Source organism: Scyliorhinus torazame, chromosome 7 (assembly GCF_047496885.1).
Source record: "Scyliorhinus torazame isolate Kashiwa2021f chromosome 7, sScyTor2.1, whole genome shotgun sequence".
Lineage (NCBI taxonomy): Eukaryota > Metazoa > Chordata > Chondrichthyes > Carcharhiniformes > Scyliorhinidae > Scyliorhinus > Scyliorhinus torazame.
The window spans coordinates 195,244,991-195,265,844 of NC_092713.1; the positions used below are offsets into that span (position 1 = coordinate 195,244,991).

The 20,854-nt window shown below is 48.4% G+C and overlaps 1 protein-coding gene across 1 annotated transcript in view; it reads left to right on the forward strand.

Annotated features, from left to right (window-relative positions):
- The window catches only part of LOC140426764 (dedicator of cytokinesis protein 2-like), a 1,003,703-nt gene that overhangs the window by 636,154 nt on the left and 346,695 nt on the right, over nt 1-20,854 (forward strand). Inside the window, exon 28 of the mRNA XM_072511919.1 lies at nt 17,523-17,621. Coding sequence (XP_072368020.1) covers nt 17,523-17,621 — 99 coding nt within the window. The remainder of the gene's footprint in view (nt 1-17,522; nt 17,622-20,854) is intronic.

The following is a 20,854-nucleotide window of genomic DNA, read 5'->3' on the forward strand; positions in this document are numbered from 1 at the left end:
GTGCTGCAAATAACAAACAAATAACAAGCAAACAAACATTTAGTGGGCCCAGCGCTCTATGCTCTGGCCCTCTGGCCTCGTGAGGTGTCTCAAGCGTCGCAAACCTTGCGAGAGGCCTTGTTGTGCCACCAAGTCGGGCATGACGAGGCCAGTAACTCATGCCTTCAGTAAAAAGTGTGCTTGGGAGGAACAAGTGAATTTGAACCAGTGGATTTCCCCCACATTTAATTTATTGTAGACTAATTTATAGATATTTATTGCTATGGCTAATTGACAATTCCATCATCCTATTATGTCATGACCAGAATTTTAGCAGGACTTTGATCTTTTCGCATCCAGCAATACTAATATTCCTATTATGATCTCTGGCTTGTTATTTTCCCTATACAGTGTTTGTTGTAACGTGATATTCATTTGCTCGCTTCTTAAGGTAACTAATGTTGATTGCATTTGGTGTGATCTTATTCCATACAACATTGTAGTGTAGATTCTCGCAAGCAGGAATAAAAGGATTATACATTGGAAGCAATAGGTAAAGAGTTAAGACTTGTGTCACTGGAGTTAGGAAGTTGAAAGATTCAGGCTGGGATTCTCTGAGCCCGCGCCAGGTCGGAGAATCACCAGGGGCGCGGGAAATTCGTGCCATGCCTCTCCGACTCCGGGCCGCCGATTCTCTGATCGCCGGAGAATTGGCGCCAGTCACGCCCGCGCGGTCACCGCGGCACCGGTCTGGGGCCGCTGAAATAGACCCCCGCAGCGATTCTCCGCGGGCGACAGGCCGAACCCCCGCCGGTGTGGTTTACATCTGGTACCACCTGGCGGGAACTCGGACCTGCAGCCGCGGTGGCGGTCCTGGTGGGGGGGCGGGGGAATCTGACTCCGGGGGGGGACCTCAGCGGTGGCAAGGCCCGCAATCGGGGCAACCGATCGGCGGGCCATCGCGTTCTGGGGGGACCTACCTTCCTCCGCGCGGGCCCGCTGTGTGGCTCTGATGTCGGCGGCGCCCGCGCCGAAGTGGGCCGCCGCGTGCATGCGTGGACCTGCTTGCGGCCGCCATGCGCCTGCACATCCGCGCGGTCTGGATAGCAGGGCCCCGCCAGCAGCTAGAGCTGCGGGACGCACGCTGGGCCCTGCTAGCCCCCTGGAAAATGGAGCATCACCCCACACTTTCGAGGAAAAAGTCCGGAGTGATTCTCGCCCGTTTTCTGGTGTGCTTGGGGACTTAGTCCCAAAAAGGGAGAATCCTGGCCTCAATCTTTAGGACCAACTGAGAATGAACTTCAGCATTATGAAGTATTATAAGTAAATGGTGATCGAGTGCTGCTCTAATTTAGGGAGATGACGGGCTCGATTTAACGTACAGAAATCAGTGTTCTGTTTGGGCGCATATGGCGTGGTCTTTCTCGGCGCCTGCAGCACTGAGAATAATCCTGCTATCTAACGGGTTCATCAGTGCAGAAACAGATTGGAGCGCCATTTTGAAATACTGCCCCCACATCTTGACCCCCCCTTAAACACCACACCTTGGCCTTGGAATGCCCCAGTGCCCAACTTACCTCTTAGAGGATTCTCGGGTCCCTCCCCGCCTCACACCACCTCTTGCGAGCAGGGCACCCCGGGCCCGATCTCTGGCCAAGGTGCCAGACTGGCACTGCCAAGGTGCCCAGTTGCAAACGGGAGTGCCAAGGTACTATTATGCCCACAACCCGACAACCCAGGGGCCTCCGATGGCCTGGGAGACCCCCCAGGTGCCATTACGCCTGTCCACGTTTGTGTGGACCAGTGCTAAATGGCGCCATAGCGAGGTCCTCTGGAGCATCGGGCGCAGGCATATTTGAAAGAGCCTAATGGTTCACTTAAATATGTTAATCTGGATCTCGCACAGAGAAGACAAGACCCAGATCGTGATGTCTTGCAAGATTTTGTTCGATCTGCGAGGCCTTCTGAATGTCGCATTTGTCGGGAGGGAGCTCTTGCGAGATTTATCAGCCTCGTTGCATCACCTAATTGAGTGCAACAAGGCCATTCGATCTCGCCCCAACACGTCTGCACAAATTTAAGATTATCACAAAAGGGCAGGGAGGAGAATATTCCTTTACACAGAAGGTAAACTATGGGATTCTCTGCCACAGGCTACCAGTGAAACAGAGTTGACCGATACTTATAAAAGTGAGTTAAATAGTTGCTTGAAAAAAGAGAAATTTCAAAAATAATGTTGAGCAAAAAGGAGAATGGGATCATATTAGGGGCTTAAGGTGAAAAGACCCACACATGGATTTGGTGAGCAGAAAGAACTGCTTCTGTGCTGGAACATTCTATCATACTACAATTCCATGACAACATTTTCTTTCAATCTCTGAAGCTTTGACAGTTTTGTACTTGCCCGAGTGCAGTCAACGTTTCATTTATATGTTCAACTTTTATCTACATCATCTGTGGTCTCTTAGGGGCCCTCTCCATCTCAACTACTATGTTTAGAAGTAGTTCAGGCCCTGGGGCCTTCAGTCAGAACACCATTTTTGCTCGCGCCAGCATTCTTGTCTCCAGCACTCAGTAGTGAGCATGTATGTTACAAAACCACCCTTAGCTCCATTACTCATGTGTAAAACAAATGTCTGCGCATTCAGTAAAAAATAACATAACCAGTCTGATTACGACCTTCCTGGATACCAGCAGAAGTTCAACAATATCTAAAGCTCATTGTGTCATGCAGGAAACATCGTAGCTAATTTGCTCACATCAAGTCCCTCCCAAAAACAGGATAATGACCAGATCACCTGTTTTGGCGATTGGTTGAGGATTAAATCTTGACCAAGACATAAGGCAAAACTGCCTTACTTGTTTTTAAAACAACGATGAGTTATTTTATGTCCACCCATGAAGGTTACTGATCAGTTTACTGCCTCAGTAGCACACAGGTGATAGCATTGACAGTGCAGCATTCCCTCAGTACTGCACTGAAGAATATTTGCTTGTGCCTCTGTATTAAGCTTCCCATTGTTGTTGGTCCTTTGTATCAGGCAGTATCTCTTTACAGTAACTGCTTTATTTCCTTATAAAGTGATGCTATTGATGGATGATCCACTTAGGCGTTGTCCGCAGTTGCTTTTATTGTGCTGATAAATGTCAATGGTTTCTTATTGTGAGCTTCCAAGCACCAGCATATTTCTCCACAGCTTTGCGTTTGGAGATCCAATGCTCGTATCAGCTTGCTAGGCCACAGAAAGGAAACCACCCTGGTGTCATGTGCACACTTGTTGCTCAGATTGTAACCTCCCTTTGAGTGTGACTAAGGTCCCTGTGGGAGGGTAGGCCAGAGGTTCCCAGCTTCCAATGGCTACTCTCAAATTGGAGGAAAAAGGGGAGGAATTGTCTCTTTTGTACTAATGTGCCAGCTGCAATGACTAGAAAGTACATCATTAATATTGAAATCACCTTTGACTGGGTTAATCGCTGCATATCAATCTTCTCCCCTTCATCACTAGTTGCCTGCTAATCTATTATGCCTTCACCTGCTGTGGCTCATTAGTAAAATCTTGCCTTTTTCTTTCTCACTGCAGGTCCAAGTCATGTCCTTATTTAGCCTCAGCTTCCCTGCTGCTTCCCACTTCATTTCTCCTGCTGAGACTTCAGTACGTAGGCAGCTTCAGACCATCGATTTATTTTCCCATTCTGCTCTCTGCCGAAGCTGACTCACGAAGTTGTCTTTACTTAGTAACTAGTGAAGTTATCAAAGGGATTAATATCAGACATACGTATTAATGCACAGGTTCAGTCTTATGCTGATGGCCTTCATGTGAATCACTGAACCGACATTGGCAGGGCTTCCATGAGAAGATACAGAGTCAAAGGAAGGATTGAAATATATTTTATTCTCCATAACTGCATTTCTATTTAATGAAGGTGAAACTGGGCTGTTTAATAAACAAATGTCATTGGCTTAGTGGTATGGGGCAGAGGGTGATGGTTAAAGGTTGTTTATGTGACCAGAAGCCTCTGTCCAGTGGTATTCCGCAGGGATTGGTGCTGGGTCCCCTGTTGGTTGTAGTGTACATTAATGACTAGGATCTGAATGCAGGAGGTATGATAAGCAAGTAGATGGGCACTTGAAATGCCATTGCACACAAGGCTGCGGACAAAGTTCTGGAAAATGGGATCAGAATAGACAGGAGCTTGATGGCCGACGTGGACGCAATGCCAAAGGACCTATTTCCGTGCTGTAAAATTCGATGACTTTAAGGCAATTAGTGTGCACTATCTACAGAGGTAACGCTGTGGTAGTATTGTCACTGGGCTAGCTCTGGGACCAGGGTTCGAATCACACCACGGCAGATAGTGTAATTTTAATTCAATAAAAAATATCTGAAATTGAAAGTCGAAGGATAACCACGAAACCATTGTTGATTGTCATCTGGTTCTCAATTTCATTTCGGGAAGGAAATCTGTCATCCTTATCTGGTCTGGCCCAAATGTGACCCCAGATCCACATGTGGTTCACCCAAACTGCCCTCTGGAATGTCCTAGCAAGCCACTCAGTTGAAGAGCAGTTATGGATGGGCAACAAATGCTGGCCCAGCCAGCGATGCCCACAGCCAATGAATAATAAATAAAAAATGATGCATGCGGCAACTCATTGCAAGCTTCTTCAGCAGCACCTCTTTCCACCACCCAGAAGGACAAACCATCCTGATTTAAAGATTAATAACCAGTCCTTCTCCATCACAGGGTTAAAATCCTGGAATTTCCTACCTAATGACATTGCAGGTACACTCTCCTGGATTGCAAAGAGGCTCATCAACAACTTCTCACATTTATTTTGAGATGGGCAATAAAATGCCAGCCTTACCAGCGATGCCAAGAATGTATATTAAAAAATAATCAATTGGTTTCCAAATTCCTGTACCGTCCATCAACTTTATCCCTTTGCCTCCATGAGATGCACACTGGCCACGGTTATGAGTAGGGGGTCAAGCGGTAATTTGGCTGTTCTTTATACACACCGAGATAGTGAATGCCAGCAATCTATGCTCAACCGCACAAGTAATGCAGCCAAGCACAATCTTCTACTTATGTGATGTCTGTCCTGATCCCTGCCACTTCCAGCAGAGGTTCCTGGACAGCAGATCAGAAGCAGGAACTAGATATTAAGATCCAAAATAATATAATTCACTTGGCAGTGGGCAACCCAGAGCTGAACATCAGGCCTTCTTCATCATAAAAACTTCTGTAATTCATCATAGCAATGAGGCACAAAAACAGGCAGTAACACATCAGCGATAAACTTGTCTCACACCTTCCCTGATATCATGGAAATGCCCAGACAAAATATCCGCTGGCCAATGTGAACCTCTCGAGAGGTCTGCGATGTCCCAGTGGTCAGAACTAAAACAAATTGGTGAAGTAAAACTTCAGGCTACAGCTATGGCACAACATAGGGATAGCTGACATGAGACTTGGCTCTGCACTTAGTGCTGAGAACCTGATGCTGGTACTAAGTGTTCTGAATTGCAGAATGTTCCATTCCAGGGCACTGACAACTTACAACAGCAGAAAATGCCCGAAGGTAACCGTGTTTTTAAGAAGGAACGCCTGGTGAAAAGCCAATTAGTAAGTACACGTGGCACATTGGTGAGCACTGCTGCCTCACAGCACCAGGGATCCGGGTTAAATTCTGACCTCAGGTGACTTTGTGGAGTTTGCACGTTCTCCCTGTGTCTGCATGGGTTTCTTCTGGGCACTCCGGTTTCCTCCCAGTCGAAAGATGTGCAGGTTAGGTGGACTGGCCATGCTAAAATTGCCCCTTAGTATCCAACGATGTGCAAGTTAGATAGAGTAATGGGGTTACAGGGATAGGGCGGGGGAGTGGGCTTAGGTAGAGTGCAGACTCAATGGGCCAAATGGCCTCCTTCTGCACTATAGGGATTCTGTGATTCTGTGAGTGGATCAACTTGCACCTTCGGACAGATGTAGAGCTGTGAAAAATACAGTGCAATAATGACAGTTGCGAGTGAAGGGACTGGCCATATTCATCAGCTGTGTTCTCTCTCTTTTGGCTTTGGAGCTTTATTGAACAATGTTTCACACCTCCCACTCCCCCAGGGTACCTCTGAATAAACACAGTCACCAATTTGGAATACCCGCTCACTCTGAATAATAGAGATGAATGACAACGAAAATAAAAATTACTTGGCGTTCCCCATGCCATCCTTAATCTTTGTTTTAATGCCTCAATTTTCTGTTCTATTGTCCTGACTTTCCTTTTGAATCTTCTTTATCTCTCTCAGCCTGATATCAACTGCTGAAAACTGCCTTGTACTTTCCGATTATACTGCAGGACACTGACCTCGAGATGCTGCTCTCAGCTTCTAACTGGATGTGACAGTGTGATTTCTCAGTCACCCCCTGGGATTAACTTGGCAATTGTGGGACTGGGACATTGCAGTACACATTGTGATGTGATCTGCAACTTTCAAGTTAATAAAACTTGTGCTTGTGGTTGACGTACTGTACTCTCCAACTTGGTAACATTTGGATATGAATTTCAGATCCGATGAGAATATTATTAGCACCAGGCGCTTAAAGCTCGGTGATTTTTATGCAGTGTTTCCAGAATATTTCTAAATTTAAAATGTGATTATATGGGTGCTGATTGTCTTAAGCACTATTCATGTTTAGGATTAATTTTCAGCTTCCCAGATGACTTTGGTACCCTGCTCAGTCTGGCACAGAACTGCACCCAATCTGCTTTGATCCTTGTCTGCACTGATTCAACTGATTTCAGCTTGGGCATTGGGTGGGGTGCCCCAGTTGGTCTTGGCACCCTTGGGTTGGAGATGGGGTGGGCGGTGGTGGAAAGGACAAGGCTAGATTTTCATTTTGCCCCAGCTGCAAAATTGACATTGTAGAATTAGTTGCCCGTTATAGAAACAGCTAGATTTTTCTTTCCTTGAGATCGAATTCCAGACAATCTGCTGGATGAGGGCTAAATATGGGCAATGACACCTGGAGAACTTGTGGATAGCACAATTGCTTCACAGCTCCAGGGTCCCAGGTTCGATTCTGGCTTGGGTCACTGTCTGTGCGGAGTCTGCACATCCTCCCCGTGTGTGCGTGGGTTTCCTCCGGGTGCTCCGGTTTCCTCCCACAGTCCAAAGATGTGCGGGTTAGGTGGATTGGCCATGATAAATTGCCCTTAGTGTCCAAATTGCCCTTAGTGTTGGGTGGGGTTACTGGGTTATGGGGATAGGGTGGCGGTGTTGACCTTGGGTAGGGTGCTCTTTCCAAGAGCCAGTGCAGACTCGATGGGCTGAATGGCCTCCTTCTGCACTGTAAATTCTATGAAACTCCTCTGCCCTTCTTCAAATAGTGCCTTGGGACCTCTTAGGTCCACCTGAGAGGCCAGGTGTTGCCTCAGTTTCACATCTGAAAGCATACCAACTCAGGGGCTCAGACACTCAGCCTCACTGTTAACCACCTGGCCAATTTGTGTCATTCGCGAACTTACCGATCGTACACTCTTACAGTCATCCATGACGTTTATATAAATGACAAGTAATAGGGGACCCAGCACAGATCTCTCTGGTATGCTACTGGACACTGGCTTTCAGTCGCTAAAGCAACTGCCTGTCATCACCCTCTGTCTTTGCCAACTAAGCCAATTTTAAATCCACCTTATCAATTTACTCTGTATGCCATGTGCATTTGCCTTCTTCATAAGTCTCCCATGTGGGACCTTGTCAAATCTATATGTGAACAACAATCTCAAGGTACCTGGTGGTATTGCCATTTCTCAATGCCAGATGAACCTTCAGATTTGTGGAATCGATGAGGTCAACTCTAGCCTTATACTGGCTGCAACTGGATGCAGATTAGATCAGAAAGATACTCCAGACCTTGAAGTTAGTCCAATCAGGTTTATTGAACTAATAGCACAGTTAGCACAGTTCTCTGTGAGTTTGACTCTTCTAACTTAAGTGTGGTTGCTCTGTCTGACTGAACCAGACTAGCTCTTAGCCATGTGCTGGAAGTGTGAGATTGTAACAACACCCTCGACTGACTCTCTAGATGTTCATCAGTGGAACGAGGCAGAGTGTGAGTGCCTCATGTCTTTTATAGTCAGATCCCACCCCTGAGTGTCTTGCCTGCTTATTGGTCATGTCCTCTTCTCTGTGTCCATTAGCTGCTTGTCTGTATATCATTAAGTGTGTGTCTGCATATCATGACATCTCCCCTTTTTAAAAATGTTTGGATGACATATGTGAACGTATTTACAAAAATAGGCCAATATTAACATATATACATGCAGTGGATGTGAACATATGTACATGTGAAAACTGCTGTCTAATGCGAGAACACAGAACATAGCAAACAGAACAAATGTTCATAAGTCCAGTCTCTGTGGCTTGCGTCTGATCCTGGTCGACCGCCGGAGAGGTGGTGGTGGGGCCGACAGCGTCTTGATGGGCGGGATTGAAGCCTAACTGGTGGCCTCATGAGTCAAGGTATCAGGAGGTGGCAAAACAACAGAAGGAAACGGACAAGAATGTGGTTGCGGGCAGGCAATTTTGCGCAGTGCCCGTCTGTTTCGTCGCACAACAGAACCATCAGCCAGACGCACATGTCATGTGAGAGTACCTTTAAGGCATGGATGTTTAAGCAATGTACCTTTAAGAAAACAGTGATGTCAGAGAGTGGGTGGAGCTGGGCTTTAGATAAGCCATTTTGAAGTTTCAGTTTGAAAAAGCAGCTTGTGTGTGTCTGTGTGTTCCAGAGAGCTGCAGTTTGGAGGAAAAGAGCTTGGGGAGTGTCTGTGTTTTGCAGTGAGCTGGATTTGCTTTGATGTCTGCCATGAAAGAATATCTCTGGATCATTTAGGTGATTTAAACTCATAATAGTAAAGCCTTTAACCTGATGTGATTCTGTTTAAAGGTGTTAAGTCTCCTGGAAGTTTGAAGGAACATTTTGAGGCGCAACACCAAGGGCCGAAGGGCCTGTACTGTGCTGTAATGTTCCATGTTCTAATTATTTACTGTTGCAATATTTTCGGAGTTATCTTTGAAGTAAGGGGTGTTAAGAGATCCAATGTTTATTTAAGATGTTAAGTTGAGTTCATGGAATAAACAGTGTTTTGTGTTTAAAAACCCACATGTCCATAATTGTAATCCCATTCCTAGGGAACAAGCCGTGTGCTAGGAAAAGCAACAAATACATTAAAGGGGGACCTTGGTTGAACTCCATGATACATTTTGGGATTCGGAAAACACAACATACGAGCGGGAGGCAGCCTGACGAACAACGACAGCTGGAGCTGACCAGCCTCCATCAGGGATCTTGACCCAAACAGTGGCTGACGGGTTAACACGGGCAAATCGGTGGCATGAGCATAATAGCCCTGTTGTTGCCAGTCTCGGAGTTGCTGCACCTTCTGCAGCACTGGGAGGTGATCCAGGTTGGGCGAGTGTATGGCTGGAAATGTCGTTCGCAGGTCCCTGTTCATCAGGAGTTGAGCCGGCGACCTGCCAGTGGACAGTGGGGTCGCCCTGTATGCAAGCAGCGCAAGGTGAATGTCAGACGCAGAATCCGCGGCCTTGCAGATGAGTTGCTTCACTAGTGCACCCCTTTCTCAACTTTTCCGTTTGACTGCAGATAGTGTGGGCTGGAAGTGACGTGTTTGAACTGATACGACTGGGCAAACAGAGACCATTTATGGCTGCTGAAACACAGGCCATTGTCACTCATGACAGTGAGTGGGATACCATGCCTGGAGAACATCTCCTTACAGCCATGATGACGGTCCAAGTTGTGAGGTCTGAGAGCTTCACGACTTCAGGGTAATTGGAAAAGTAATCAATGATTAACACGTAATCACGACCATTTGCATGAAAGAGGTCGATGCCAACCTTGGACCACGGAGATGTTTCGATTTCATGCTGCTGAATTGTCTCCTTACTCTGCGCTGGCTGGAAGCATTGACATGTCTCACAGTTAAGGACCATGTTCCGATGTCCTGGTTGATCCCGGGCCAGTAGACAGCCTGCCTGGCTCTGCGCCTGCACTTTTCCACACCCAGATGGCCCTCATGGATCTGACGGAGCACCAAGCTATGGAGACTGTGTGGAATTACAATCTGGTCCAGTTTGAGGAGGATACCATCAACCACCATCAGGTCGTCCTTGCATTGAAAAATTGAGGGCACTGCCCTTTTTGGCAGCCATTGGCTAGGTGTTACATAACATGCTGCAAGAGGGGGTCTTTGGCTGTCTCCTCACCGATACGAATCACCTTCTCATCAGATGCCGGGAGGGTGCTAGCACACAGCTGCACATGTGACTCAACCTGTGACTCAATTTGCTGGATGACGGTAAGTGATTCACTAGGCACGGTGATGGAGCGGGACAGTGTATCGGCAATGATGAGCTCCTTGCCAGGCGTGTAGACCAGGTCAAAGTCGTACCTTCTGAGTTTGAGGAGGATGCGCTGCAACCGAGGCGTCATGTCATTCAGGTCCTTGTGGATAATGTGGACCAGGGGCCTGTGATCCGTCTCGACTGTGAATGTGGGCAGTCCGTAGACATAGTCGTGAAACTTGCGAATGCCAGTGAGAAGGCCCAGGCATTCCTTCTCGATTTGCGCATACCTTTGTTCGGTGGGCGTCATTGCCCTTGATGCATAGGCCACCGGTGCCCAGGATGAAGTGTCATCACGTTGCCGCAGGACCGCACCGATGCCACCTTGGCTCGCATCTGTCGAGATTTTTGTTTCCCTGTCTGGGTCGAAAAATGCCAATACGGGTGCAGTGATGAGCTTGGCTTTCAGCTCCAACCCCTCTGCCTGATGGGCCGCCTTCCACTCGATGGCTGTGGACTTCTTAACTAGGTTTCGTAGGGCCGTGGTGTGTGAGGCCATGTTTGGGATGAACTTGCCCAGAAAATTGACCATGCCCAAGAAGTGCAATGCCGCCTTCTTGTCTTCCGGGACTTTCATGGCTGCGATGGCCTTGACCTTGTCTGTGTTGGGGCACATGCCCTGCTGAGAGATTTGGAAACCTCGGAACTTGAGTGTCGACATGCTAAAGTAACATTTGGCCCTGTTCAGCTTCAGGCCATTAGCATGGACACGGCGAAATACCTGCTGGAGACAGAAAACATGCTCCTCAGGGGTCGTGGACCACATGATGATGTCGTCCACGTACACACGAACCCCTTTGATGCCCTCCATCGTCTGCTCCATGATGCGATTAAATATCTCCGAAGCCGAGACGATGCCGAATGGCATACGGTTATAGCAGTACCTGCCAAACGGTGTGTTGAAGGTGCAGAGCCTTCTGCTGGACTCATCCAGCTGGGTTTGCCAGAATCCATGTGATGCATCTAACTTCGTGAAAAACCATGCATGTGCCATCTCACTGGTGAGTTCCTCCCGCTTTGAGGTGGGGTAGTGTTCACGCATTATATTCTGGTTGAGATCCTTGGGATCAATGCAGATGCGCAGGTCTCCAGAGGGTTTATTAACCACCACCATCGAGCTGACCCAGTCAGTCGGTTCGGTTACCCTGGAAATGATCCCCTGCTGCTGCAGCTCCTTGAGCTGTTCCTTCAGGCGCTCCTTCAGTGGAGCCGGGACCCGGCGTGGTGCATGGACCACTGGCTTGGCATCAGGTCGCAGTAAGATCTTGTACCGATATGGCAAAGTGCCCATCCTGTCAAACCCACCTGGATACTGCGCGAGGATGTTGTCAATGCCAGCTTTTTGCAAGCATGCGCGCCCAGTAGGGATGCCCTGTCCGGCTTGACAATTTCAAACCTTAGCCGTGCATGGGTACTCTGGTTGGAGATGAGTCGATGACAGGATCCCAGTGCTGTGATGGCATTACCGTTATAGTCCAGGAGTTGGCAGGCTGCTGGAAGGACCTTGGGGGGCTTCTTGATGCGTTTGAAGTCTGCCTGTGAGAGGAGGTTGGCAGAAGCACCTGTGTCCAGCTTGAACTGGATGGAGCAGCAGTTGACCTGCATCACTACATGCCATTCGTCCTCCGGATCCATATCGAGGATGGACTGAATGCGAGATGAGTTAGGTGTGGCATGTTCACGTGTGGTAATGATGGCCAGTCGGTAGGCGCACTCCAGGCACTCATCCTCTGGATCCGTTGTACTGCCAGGATCAGAATCCTGTAATCGTTGTTGCACATTCTGAACGCGCCGTCGTTGGAATTGGGAGCGCTGGCCTCTGACTGGTGCTGCAGAACTGCGCAAGGGTGAATAGTGTCCAGGCTTCCCAGAGTTTAAACATTGCCTGCCTCTTGCAGAGCAGTGTCCCTTTAAGTGGGCGTTGCCACAGTTTGGGCACGTCATGACGTCGGCGTCATGACACGGTGTATGTCGTCGCACATGTGCAGTGTGGTCGGCAGACGCCTGCACCTGCGCAGTGTGGGTGTCGGTTGCTTCGTTATCCCGTTCGCATCGCACATGCGTGGGGCTCCCGGAAAAGCGCGCGAGATGGCCGCTGTCCTCAATGCTGAGGCGCTGCATCCGGGAGATGGCCTGCACACTCACTGCCTCATGGGAGGCAAGTTCCTCATTTTCAGCCGATTTGTATCGGGAATACCGATTTTATGCATACTCATGCACTGCACATGTTTCAATCGCGACTGGCAGGGTCATATGCTTGATTTTTAAGAGCTACTCTCAGAGGATCAGAGTGAACTCCAAACACAATTTTGTCTCTGATCATGGAGTCAGCAATATCACCAAAGTTGCAGGACAGCACTAGCAGGCGGAGGCTAGTTAAGAAGGCATTGAAAGATTCATCTTTACCTTGAAGACATTGTTTGAATATGTACCGCTTGAAGATTTCATTGGTGTCCACTTCACAGTGACTATCGAACTTGTCCAGGATGATCTGAAACTTTGTCTTGTCCTGGCCTTTGGTGAGGTTAAGCGAGTTGAAGGGTTCGATGGCTTGATCACCCGCTGTTGAGAGGAGAAGTGCGATCTTTCTTGCATCAGACGCACCCTCGAGGTCTGAAGCTTCGATGTACAGCAGAAACTTTTGCTTGAATATCCGCCAGTTGGCACTGGGATTGCCGGAGGTCCTGAGCTGGTGAGGTGCCTGAGTCTTTTCCATGTTGCCGGGATACATTTGCTGGTCATCATGGAACGGGCCGAGGTAAGCCACCTTAAATTAGTAGTCTCCTGGTATCATGTTGTGTTAGGTACACTGGTGTAACACTGGCTGCAACTGGATGCAGCTTAGGTCAGAAAGATACTCCAGACCTTGAAGTTAGTTCAATCAGGTTTATTGAACTAATAGCACAGTTAGCACAGTTCTCTGTGAGTTCGACTGTCTGCTAACTTAAGTGTGGTTACTCTGTCTGACTGAACCAGACTGGCTCTTAGCCACGTGGTGGAAGTGTGAGATTGTAAAAACACCCTTGACTGACTCTCTAGATGTTCATCAGTGGAAAGAGGCGGAGTGTGAATGCCCCGTGTCTTTTATAGTCAGATCCCACCCCTGAGTGTCCTGCCTGCTTATTGATCATGTCCTGTTCTCTGAGTCCATTAGCTGCTTGTCTGTATATCATTATGTGTGTGTCTGCATACCATTACAGTCATTACCCTGTGACTCTCATTTCGCATATCCATTTTTCTAAAGTAATTTTAAACTCACCTCAAAAATACCTGGATCTTGATTCTGTTTTATCAAAGGGGAAAGTTTAAGGACTACGAAACAGAGATTAAAGTAAAGTTGGGGTGGGGTAAGGAGGGGTTGGGGGGGGTCGGTTAGGTAGCGAGTGGTAAATTACATGGACCATTAGCTAGCAAAGCAGATCACCTAACCATTTATTGAACCTTTCTGAATGTAGGGAGAATGGAGACAGTATAGGGCAGTTTATTTATTTAGCGAATGTTAAATTCCTAATCCAAGCAGTTTCTTCTGGTCCTGCTGTATTGAGTACGGATAGGCTCTGACTGTGGATTGGGCATTTTTCTGTGATGTGGTGCAGTCTTCTCTCTCCCACAGGCACATCGGGAGCTGACATTTTTTTTATTTGTGTGCGGGGTGTGGGCTTCGCTGGTTAAGCCAGCATTTATTGCTCATCCCTAGGTGCCCTTCAGAAGGTGGTGGTGAGTTGCCTTCTTGAACCACTGCAGTCCTTAAGGTGTAAGTACACCCACTGTGCTGTTAGGGAGGGAGTTGCAGGATTTTGCCCCAGTGACAGTGAAGGAAAAGCACTATATTTCCAAGTCAGGGTGGTGAGTGACTTGGAGGGGAACATCCAGGTGGCGGGGTTCCTAGGTATCTGTTGCTCTTGTCCTTCTAGATGGCAGTGATCGTGGATTTGGAAGGTATTTTTCTAAGGAATCTTGGCAAGTTCCTGAAGTGCATCCTGTAGATGGTACACATGGCTGCACTGTTCATCGGTGGTGGAGGGATTGAATGCCCCATCTGTGAAGGTTAGCCAGGTAGAGGCCTTGGCCGGTTCTGAACCTGTTAAGGATGGACGAGACTTTGCTTGGAAGGTTAAAACCAGGCAGTTGTTTGGTTGGGTTTGAAACGAAGTCTGTAGGGAAGTGATAGGCCGGGAACACATGACTGCCCATCATCTCAGTGGGCCGCAAGGTTGAAATGGCCATGTTCAGTAACCAAGATCCCATGAATACGATCTGAAACATTTGATCCATGCCGAATATTTTGTAATGAGTTGCAGAAAATGTGCAATCATTCACATATTAATAGAGTTGTCATCAACTTCAAATGGCAAAATGAACATCTGGGGCGGGATTCTCCACAAACTAGCGCGATGTCCGCTACCCAGCGCCAAAAACGGCGCGGATCACTCCGGCGTCGGGCCGCCCCAAAGGTGCGGAGGTCTCCGCACCTTTAGGGGCCAAGCGCTCACCTTGAGGGGCTAGGCCCGTGCCGGAGTGGTTTCCGCTCCGCCGGCTGGCGGGAAAGGCCTTTGGCACCGTGCCAGCCGGCGGCGAAAGGACTTCACCGGGCGACGCATGTGCGTGAGCGTCAGCGGCTGCTGACGTCATCCACATGCAAGTGCAGGGGAGGGGGTCTCTTCCGCCTCCGCCATAGTGAAGACCATGGCGAAGGCGGAAGAAAAAGAGTGCCCCCACGGCACAGGCCCGCCCCCCGATCGGTGGGCCCCGATCGTGGGCCAGGCCACCGTGGGGGCACCCCCCGGGGTCAGATCGCCCCGCGCCCCTCGCAGGACCCCGGCGCCCACCCACGCTGCTTTGTCCCGCCGTTCACAAGGTGGTTTAATCCACGCCGGCTGAAGAGGGTTGACAGCGGCGGGACTTCAGCCCATCACGGGCCGGAGAATCGCCGGGGGTGGGCCCGCCGACCGGCGCCATTCCCGCCGACCGGTGCGGCGTGATTCCCGCCCCCGCCGAATCTCTGGTGGCAGATAATTCTGGACACGGCGGGGGCGGGATTCACGCCAGCCCCCGGCGATTCTCCGACCCGGTGGGGGGGTCGGAGAATCGTGCCCATGGAGAGGGAAAGTGGCCAGAGATAGAAAGTTGCTACTACAGAGGGGAAGGCAGGGGGTTTGGGTCTTCCGAACCTGATGTATTGCTACTGGGCGGCGAATGTAGACAAGGTGCGGAGCTGGGTCAGAGGGGTTGATTCCCAGTGGGTCAGAATGGAGGAGAATTTGTGCAAGGGGTCGGGATTGAAAGCACTAGCAACAACGCTGCTCCCGATAGCCCCGGGGGAATACTCAGGGAGTAATAATAGCTTCATTGAGAATTTGAAGGCAGTTTCGCCAACACTTCGGGTTTGGGGCAGGGTCAAGGGAAATGCCGATTCGGGGGAACCACTGATTTGAGCCAGGGAGGTGGGATGGAAATTTTCGGGAATGGGAGGAGAAGGGGATTAAGACGCTAAAAGATTTGCTTCTTAGGGCTCGGTTTGCAGGATTGAAGGAGCTGGAAGCGAAGCATGAGCTGGAGCAGGGGGAAATGTTTAGATACATGCAGGTTCGAGATTTTGGCAGAAAGGAGATACAGAGCTTCCCAGTGGAGCCGGCCTCCACATTGCTGGAGGAGGTGTTGACGACAGGAGAACTGGAGAAGGGGGTTGTGTCAGCGGTTTACGGAGCTATTTTGGAAGAGGAGAAGGCACCACTGGAAGGGATCAAAGAAAAGTGGGAGGAAAAGTTGGGAGAGGATATGGAAGAGGGGTTCTGGTATGCGGTGCTCCAGAGAGTGAATGCCTCCACCTCATATACGAGGTTGAGGCTGATACAGCTGAAGGTGGAATGCAGAGCACACCTCACGAGGGCGAGGATGAGCCGATTCTTTGAAGGAGTAGAAGATGTGTGTGAACGTTAGGGGGGGGGGGGGGGGGGGGGGGGGGGGGGGTGGCGCTAATCGCGTTCATATGTTTTGGTCCTGTCCAAAGCTAGAGGATTACTGGAAGGAGCTTTTTAGGGTAATTTCTAAAGTGGTGTACGTGAAACTGGACCCGGGCCCCCGGGAAGCCATATTTGGGGTGTCGGACCAGCCAGGATTGGAAACGGGTGCGGAGGCAGATGTTGTAGCCTTCGCCTTGATCGCCCGAAGGTGGATCATGATAGGTTGGAGAGCAACATCTCCACCCTGTGCCCTGGCGTGGCGGGGGGACCTGTTGGAATTCTTGACTTTTGAGAAGGTTAAGTTTGAACTGAGGGGCAGGATGGAGGGGTTCTACAATTCATGGGCATTATACATTATGCACTTTCAAGACCTGGATAACATCGAACATTAGTTGGGGCGGGTGGGTGGGAGGGTTGGGGGGAGGGGGGCTGTGTGTGTTAATGGCGACTATGGGTGATTCCTGATTCCTTTTTGTCATTTGTTTGTGTGAACATGCGGGCTAATGTTTCGGGTTTGTTGGGAGGATGGGATCGTTTTTATTGATATGGGGATTGAAATATTTGTTACTGATTATTGTTTATTGTTGGTGGGTGTAAATTTGGGAGAAAATGTGAAAAAGGAGGAGAATAAAAAATATATATTTTTTAAAAATGGCAAAATGAAAAGAAATATTGCTTTGATTGGATGCAGGGCTCTGTCAGTCAATGTTGTGTGCAATCAGCACGCACTTCAATTCATGTGCCCTTGCTTTACATGCATTTCCACTTTGGTCATACCGATAGGAAAAAAATCTACGCGATGGAAACCAGCTGAATCTGGTAACCCTGCGCAGGGGCAACAGTCAACAATCTATCGCGTGAGGCGCATTCAGAACCCTGATAGACCGCATGTAGCCCCGAGGTTGCAGGTTTACAACCTTGGTGTAGGGTGATATCCCACCCTTTATTTTCCCATCTGGAGTTGCGCAACTCTGCTTTGAAGACAGAAAACATGTACCTTGGAACCACCACCAGCTGTGACCATGGTTGTCAAAGGATTTGGCTTCTGGAGCTGTTGCTGTGTTTGCCGAGTTGAAGAGAAAGAGATAGAAAGAGAAATTGCATTTATATAGCATCTTTTCTGATTAATTGATGTTGTGTTTCTCCATTTCAGAGTAACTTTGTGGCATGCATGACTGCAATCCTGAAGCAGATGGATAACCGGCATTACTCCTATTATCTGGAATCCTTCCATACAAACCAAGACTTGGTGGTGAGTAAGACTTTTCTATTACTGATGGGTTGGCACTTGAACTGCCACATGTCCTTTGTGCAGAAATCCATTGTTGCTCAGCTTGTTTTATTTTCCAATTCATAATAATAATCACTTATTGTCACAAGCAGGCTTCAATGAAGTTACTGTGAAAAGCCAGTAGTCGCCACATTCCAGCGCCTGTTCAGGGAGACCGGGACGGGAATTGAAACCCAGGAAATTCAGTAAAGTCTTCTTCACTTTAAAGCATTCGTTTTGAAACAGTGCTTGAGGGAGGAGGATCTTCATTGGACCTTTTGGGTGGGATTTTCTGGGCCTACTTTCCGGTGGCCCACCAATGACCGGCGGCAGGGCCTTTTGGTCCCACCTACGTCTCACAGGGTTTTGCTTGCATGCCCCACATTCTCCGCTGCCAGGGAACATGGCATCGAGGGTGGGGCGGTGGTTTTGTTCTAATTTTCCAAAAATGTGGTTATGTCACCCTGAGATGAATGCAGAGCAAATACCATGGAGCCAGTGTCAGCTCCATCGTGACCACAGGCACCATAGTGAAGGATGTAACTTCTCAAGATCCTCAGTTATGAGAAATTGCAAGTATTTGTTGCCTATTAGTCAATTGTGCAGGGCGGTACGCTGGCGCAGTAGTTAGCAGTACTGCCTACTGCACTGAGGACCAGGGTTCGATCTCAGCCCTGGGTTACTGTCCATGTGGAGTTTGCACATTCTCCCCATGTCTGCCTGAGTTTCACCCCCACAACCCAAAGATGTGCAGGAAAGGTGGATTGGCCACGTTAACTTGCTCCTTAATTAGAAGAAAAATAATTGGGTACTCTAAATTTAAAAAAAGAAGTCAATTTTGTAAAATCATTAAATGGCAGAGTTGCTGCTAAGGAACCATTGAGTTTAGCACAGGGTTTTTGAAGAAGTATGCACTTTGTGTGGCCTTTGACCCAGTTTTTGCAACATCCATGCAATTGTAATGCAAGCAAGGGCTCATGAGATGAATCTTTTGAAACCCCAGGCATGTTAGCCAGTGATGATTTCACACGGAGAGAACTTGTTAGTATAAGAAGTCGTCAACATTAAATGCTGGTGTCAGGCATGCCCAGATAGATTTTGATCCTGAAAGCGGGTATCCACAGATCCACAGGATTCCTACAGTGCAGAAGGAGGCCATTCAGCCCATCGCGTCTGTATCGACCCTTTGAAAGAGCACTCCACCAGGGCCCATTCCCCCACCCTATCCCCGTAACCCTGTGCATTGACCATGGCCAATTCATCTAATCTGCACATCTTTTGACACTAAGGGGCAATTTAGTATGACAAATCCACTTAACCTGCACATGTTTGGATTGTGGGAGGAGAAATGAGCACCCTGGAAAAAAACATGCAGACGTGGGGAGAAAGTGCAAACTCCACAGTCACCCAAGGCTTGAATCGCACCTGGGTCCCTGACACTGTGAGGCAGTTAGTAATAACCACTGTGCCACTGCACTGTGGATAGCGGGCGGGAGCTGGGAACGTTTCCAGTCCACCCCAGCCTGCAAAGGCGAGATTTTCCTTCTGTTGGGTAATGGGCAGGTGCTGAGGGGGCAGTTGGGTGTGTGGGGGAGGGGGCAATGATAGGCCCACAGTCCCTGGAAAGAGTTCAATGGTAGCCAGAGGGGCCACCGAGTGCCGAGACAGGCTGCTAAAAAGACTTGCCTTGATGGTCTGGGATATTATCCCAATTATAATAGTAACAGTCTTGTTACTAAAAACACCTTGTTGCTTTCAACCCTCACATCCCTCACTTCTCACATATTTCTCATGCCCCATCCATGCCAATTCATGCCATCCAATGCCCCCCATCCACCCCCATAGCCCCTCAGACTCTCCAAGTCAAACTATCGCAGTGTCATGCCTATTTACCCAGTACACACTCTGTACAGAATCAATGAACCCTATAGCATGTGTGGAAAAAATTTCAAAAACTAGTTGTTCAGTCATAACTTTCTTTAAAATATTTCTTCTACTACAGCCGTGTAAAAGTTTCAGTCAGCCAGATGTTTAAAACATTAATAGCAGAAACTACAAACACTTGGCACATCTTTATCTTGGGTAAATAAACATTGTACAACTGCCAGAATAAATCACACAGGAAGATCTGTCAATCAATGGTGTTTTGCCTTAGGCGCAGCCAAGCTTCATTAGGCATTCTTGACTGAGAGCCCAGACAACCATTTCTCTATTGAAATAGTTACAACCAAAGGAATATTGGGCAAATAGGCATGGAAGTGCCATAAGTTGGCATGGAGGATATGAGGGACTGGAAATGGGGGATTGGGGATGGGTGGATGAGAGTAGGTCGGCAAGGATCTACTTTTTACTTTTCAAAAGTTCCCTCATCCAGACTATGGCTTACAACACTTCTGAGGGTCATGAACAGCGACTGCTTGAAAAGTTGGCCCAACTCCGAGAAAATTGCAGAAGACAAGGAGGTGTCTGTCCAAATAATGGAGCCAGTCAGGTCGGGGGTGCGGGTTCATGATCTACATCGACCTGCATACTTATTCCACACTGATGTAAATGGGAGCAGTGGGGGGGGGGGGGGTTGTTGTGCAGGAATGGAGATGGGATTCACAGAATCTGGTCCCAGGTGCCATTTTAAATGTCCGTGGAGTCTTCCCAACTCTGTAAAAACCCAGCCTGCTAAGTCAGCTCTAACTTGTTCATGGTGCACTAACTTTGAGTGCACAGACCTCAGTGCCTGTCAACCCACAAATTCATGGAAGTTGCAAAGCTTTAGCAGGGTGAAGTTGAGTGTGGGGAAGTAGTAGGTTAACCATCTTTGAAATAAGAAAGTTATATCAGAGTATTTTCTAATTGGTGATAATCTTGAAACTATGGAGGAACAAAGATATTTTAATGTTCAGGTACATGGGCGGCGCGGTGGCACAGTGGTTAGCACTGTTGCTTCACAGCACCAGGGACTCCGATTTCCAGCTTGGGTGACTGTGTGGAGTCTTCATGTTCTCCCCGTGTCTGCATGGGTTTCCTCCGGGTGCTCCGGTTTCCTCCCACAAGTTCCAAAAGATGTGCTTGTTGGGTGAATTGAACATTCTGTATTCTCCCTCAGTGTACCCGAACAGGCGCCGGAACGTGGTGACTAGGGGCTTTTCACAGTAACTTCATTGCAGTGTTAATGTAAGCCTATTTGTGAAACTAATAAAGATTATTATTAGCACTAAAAA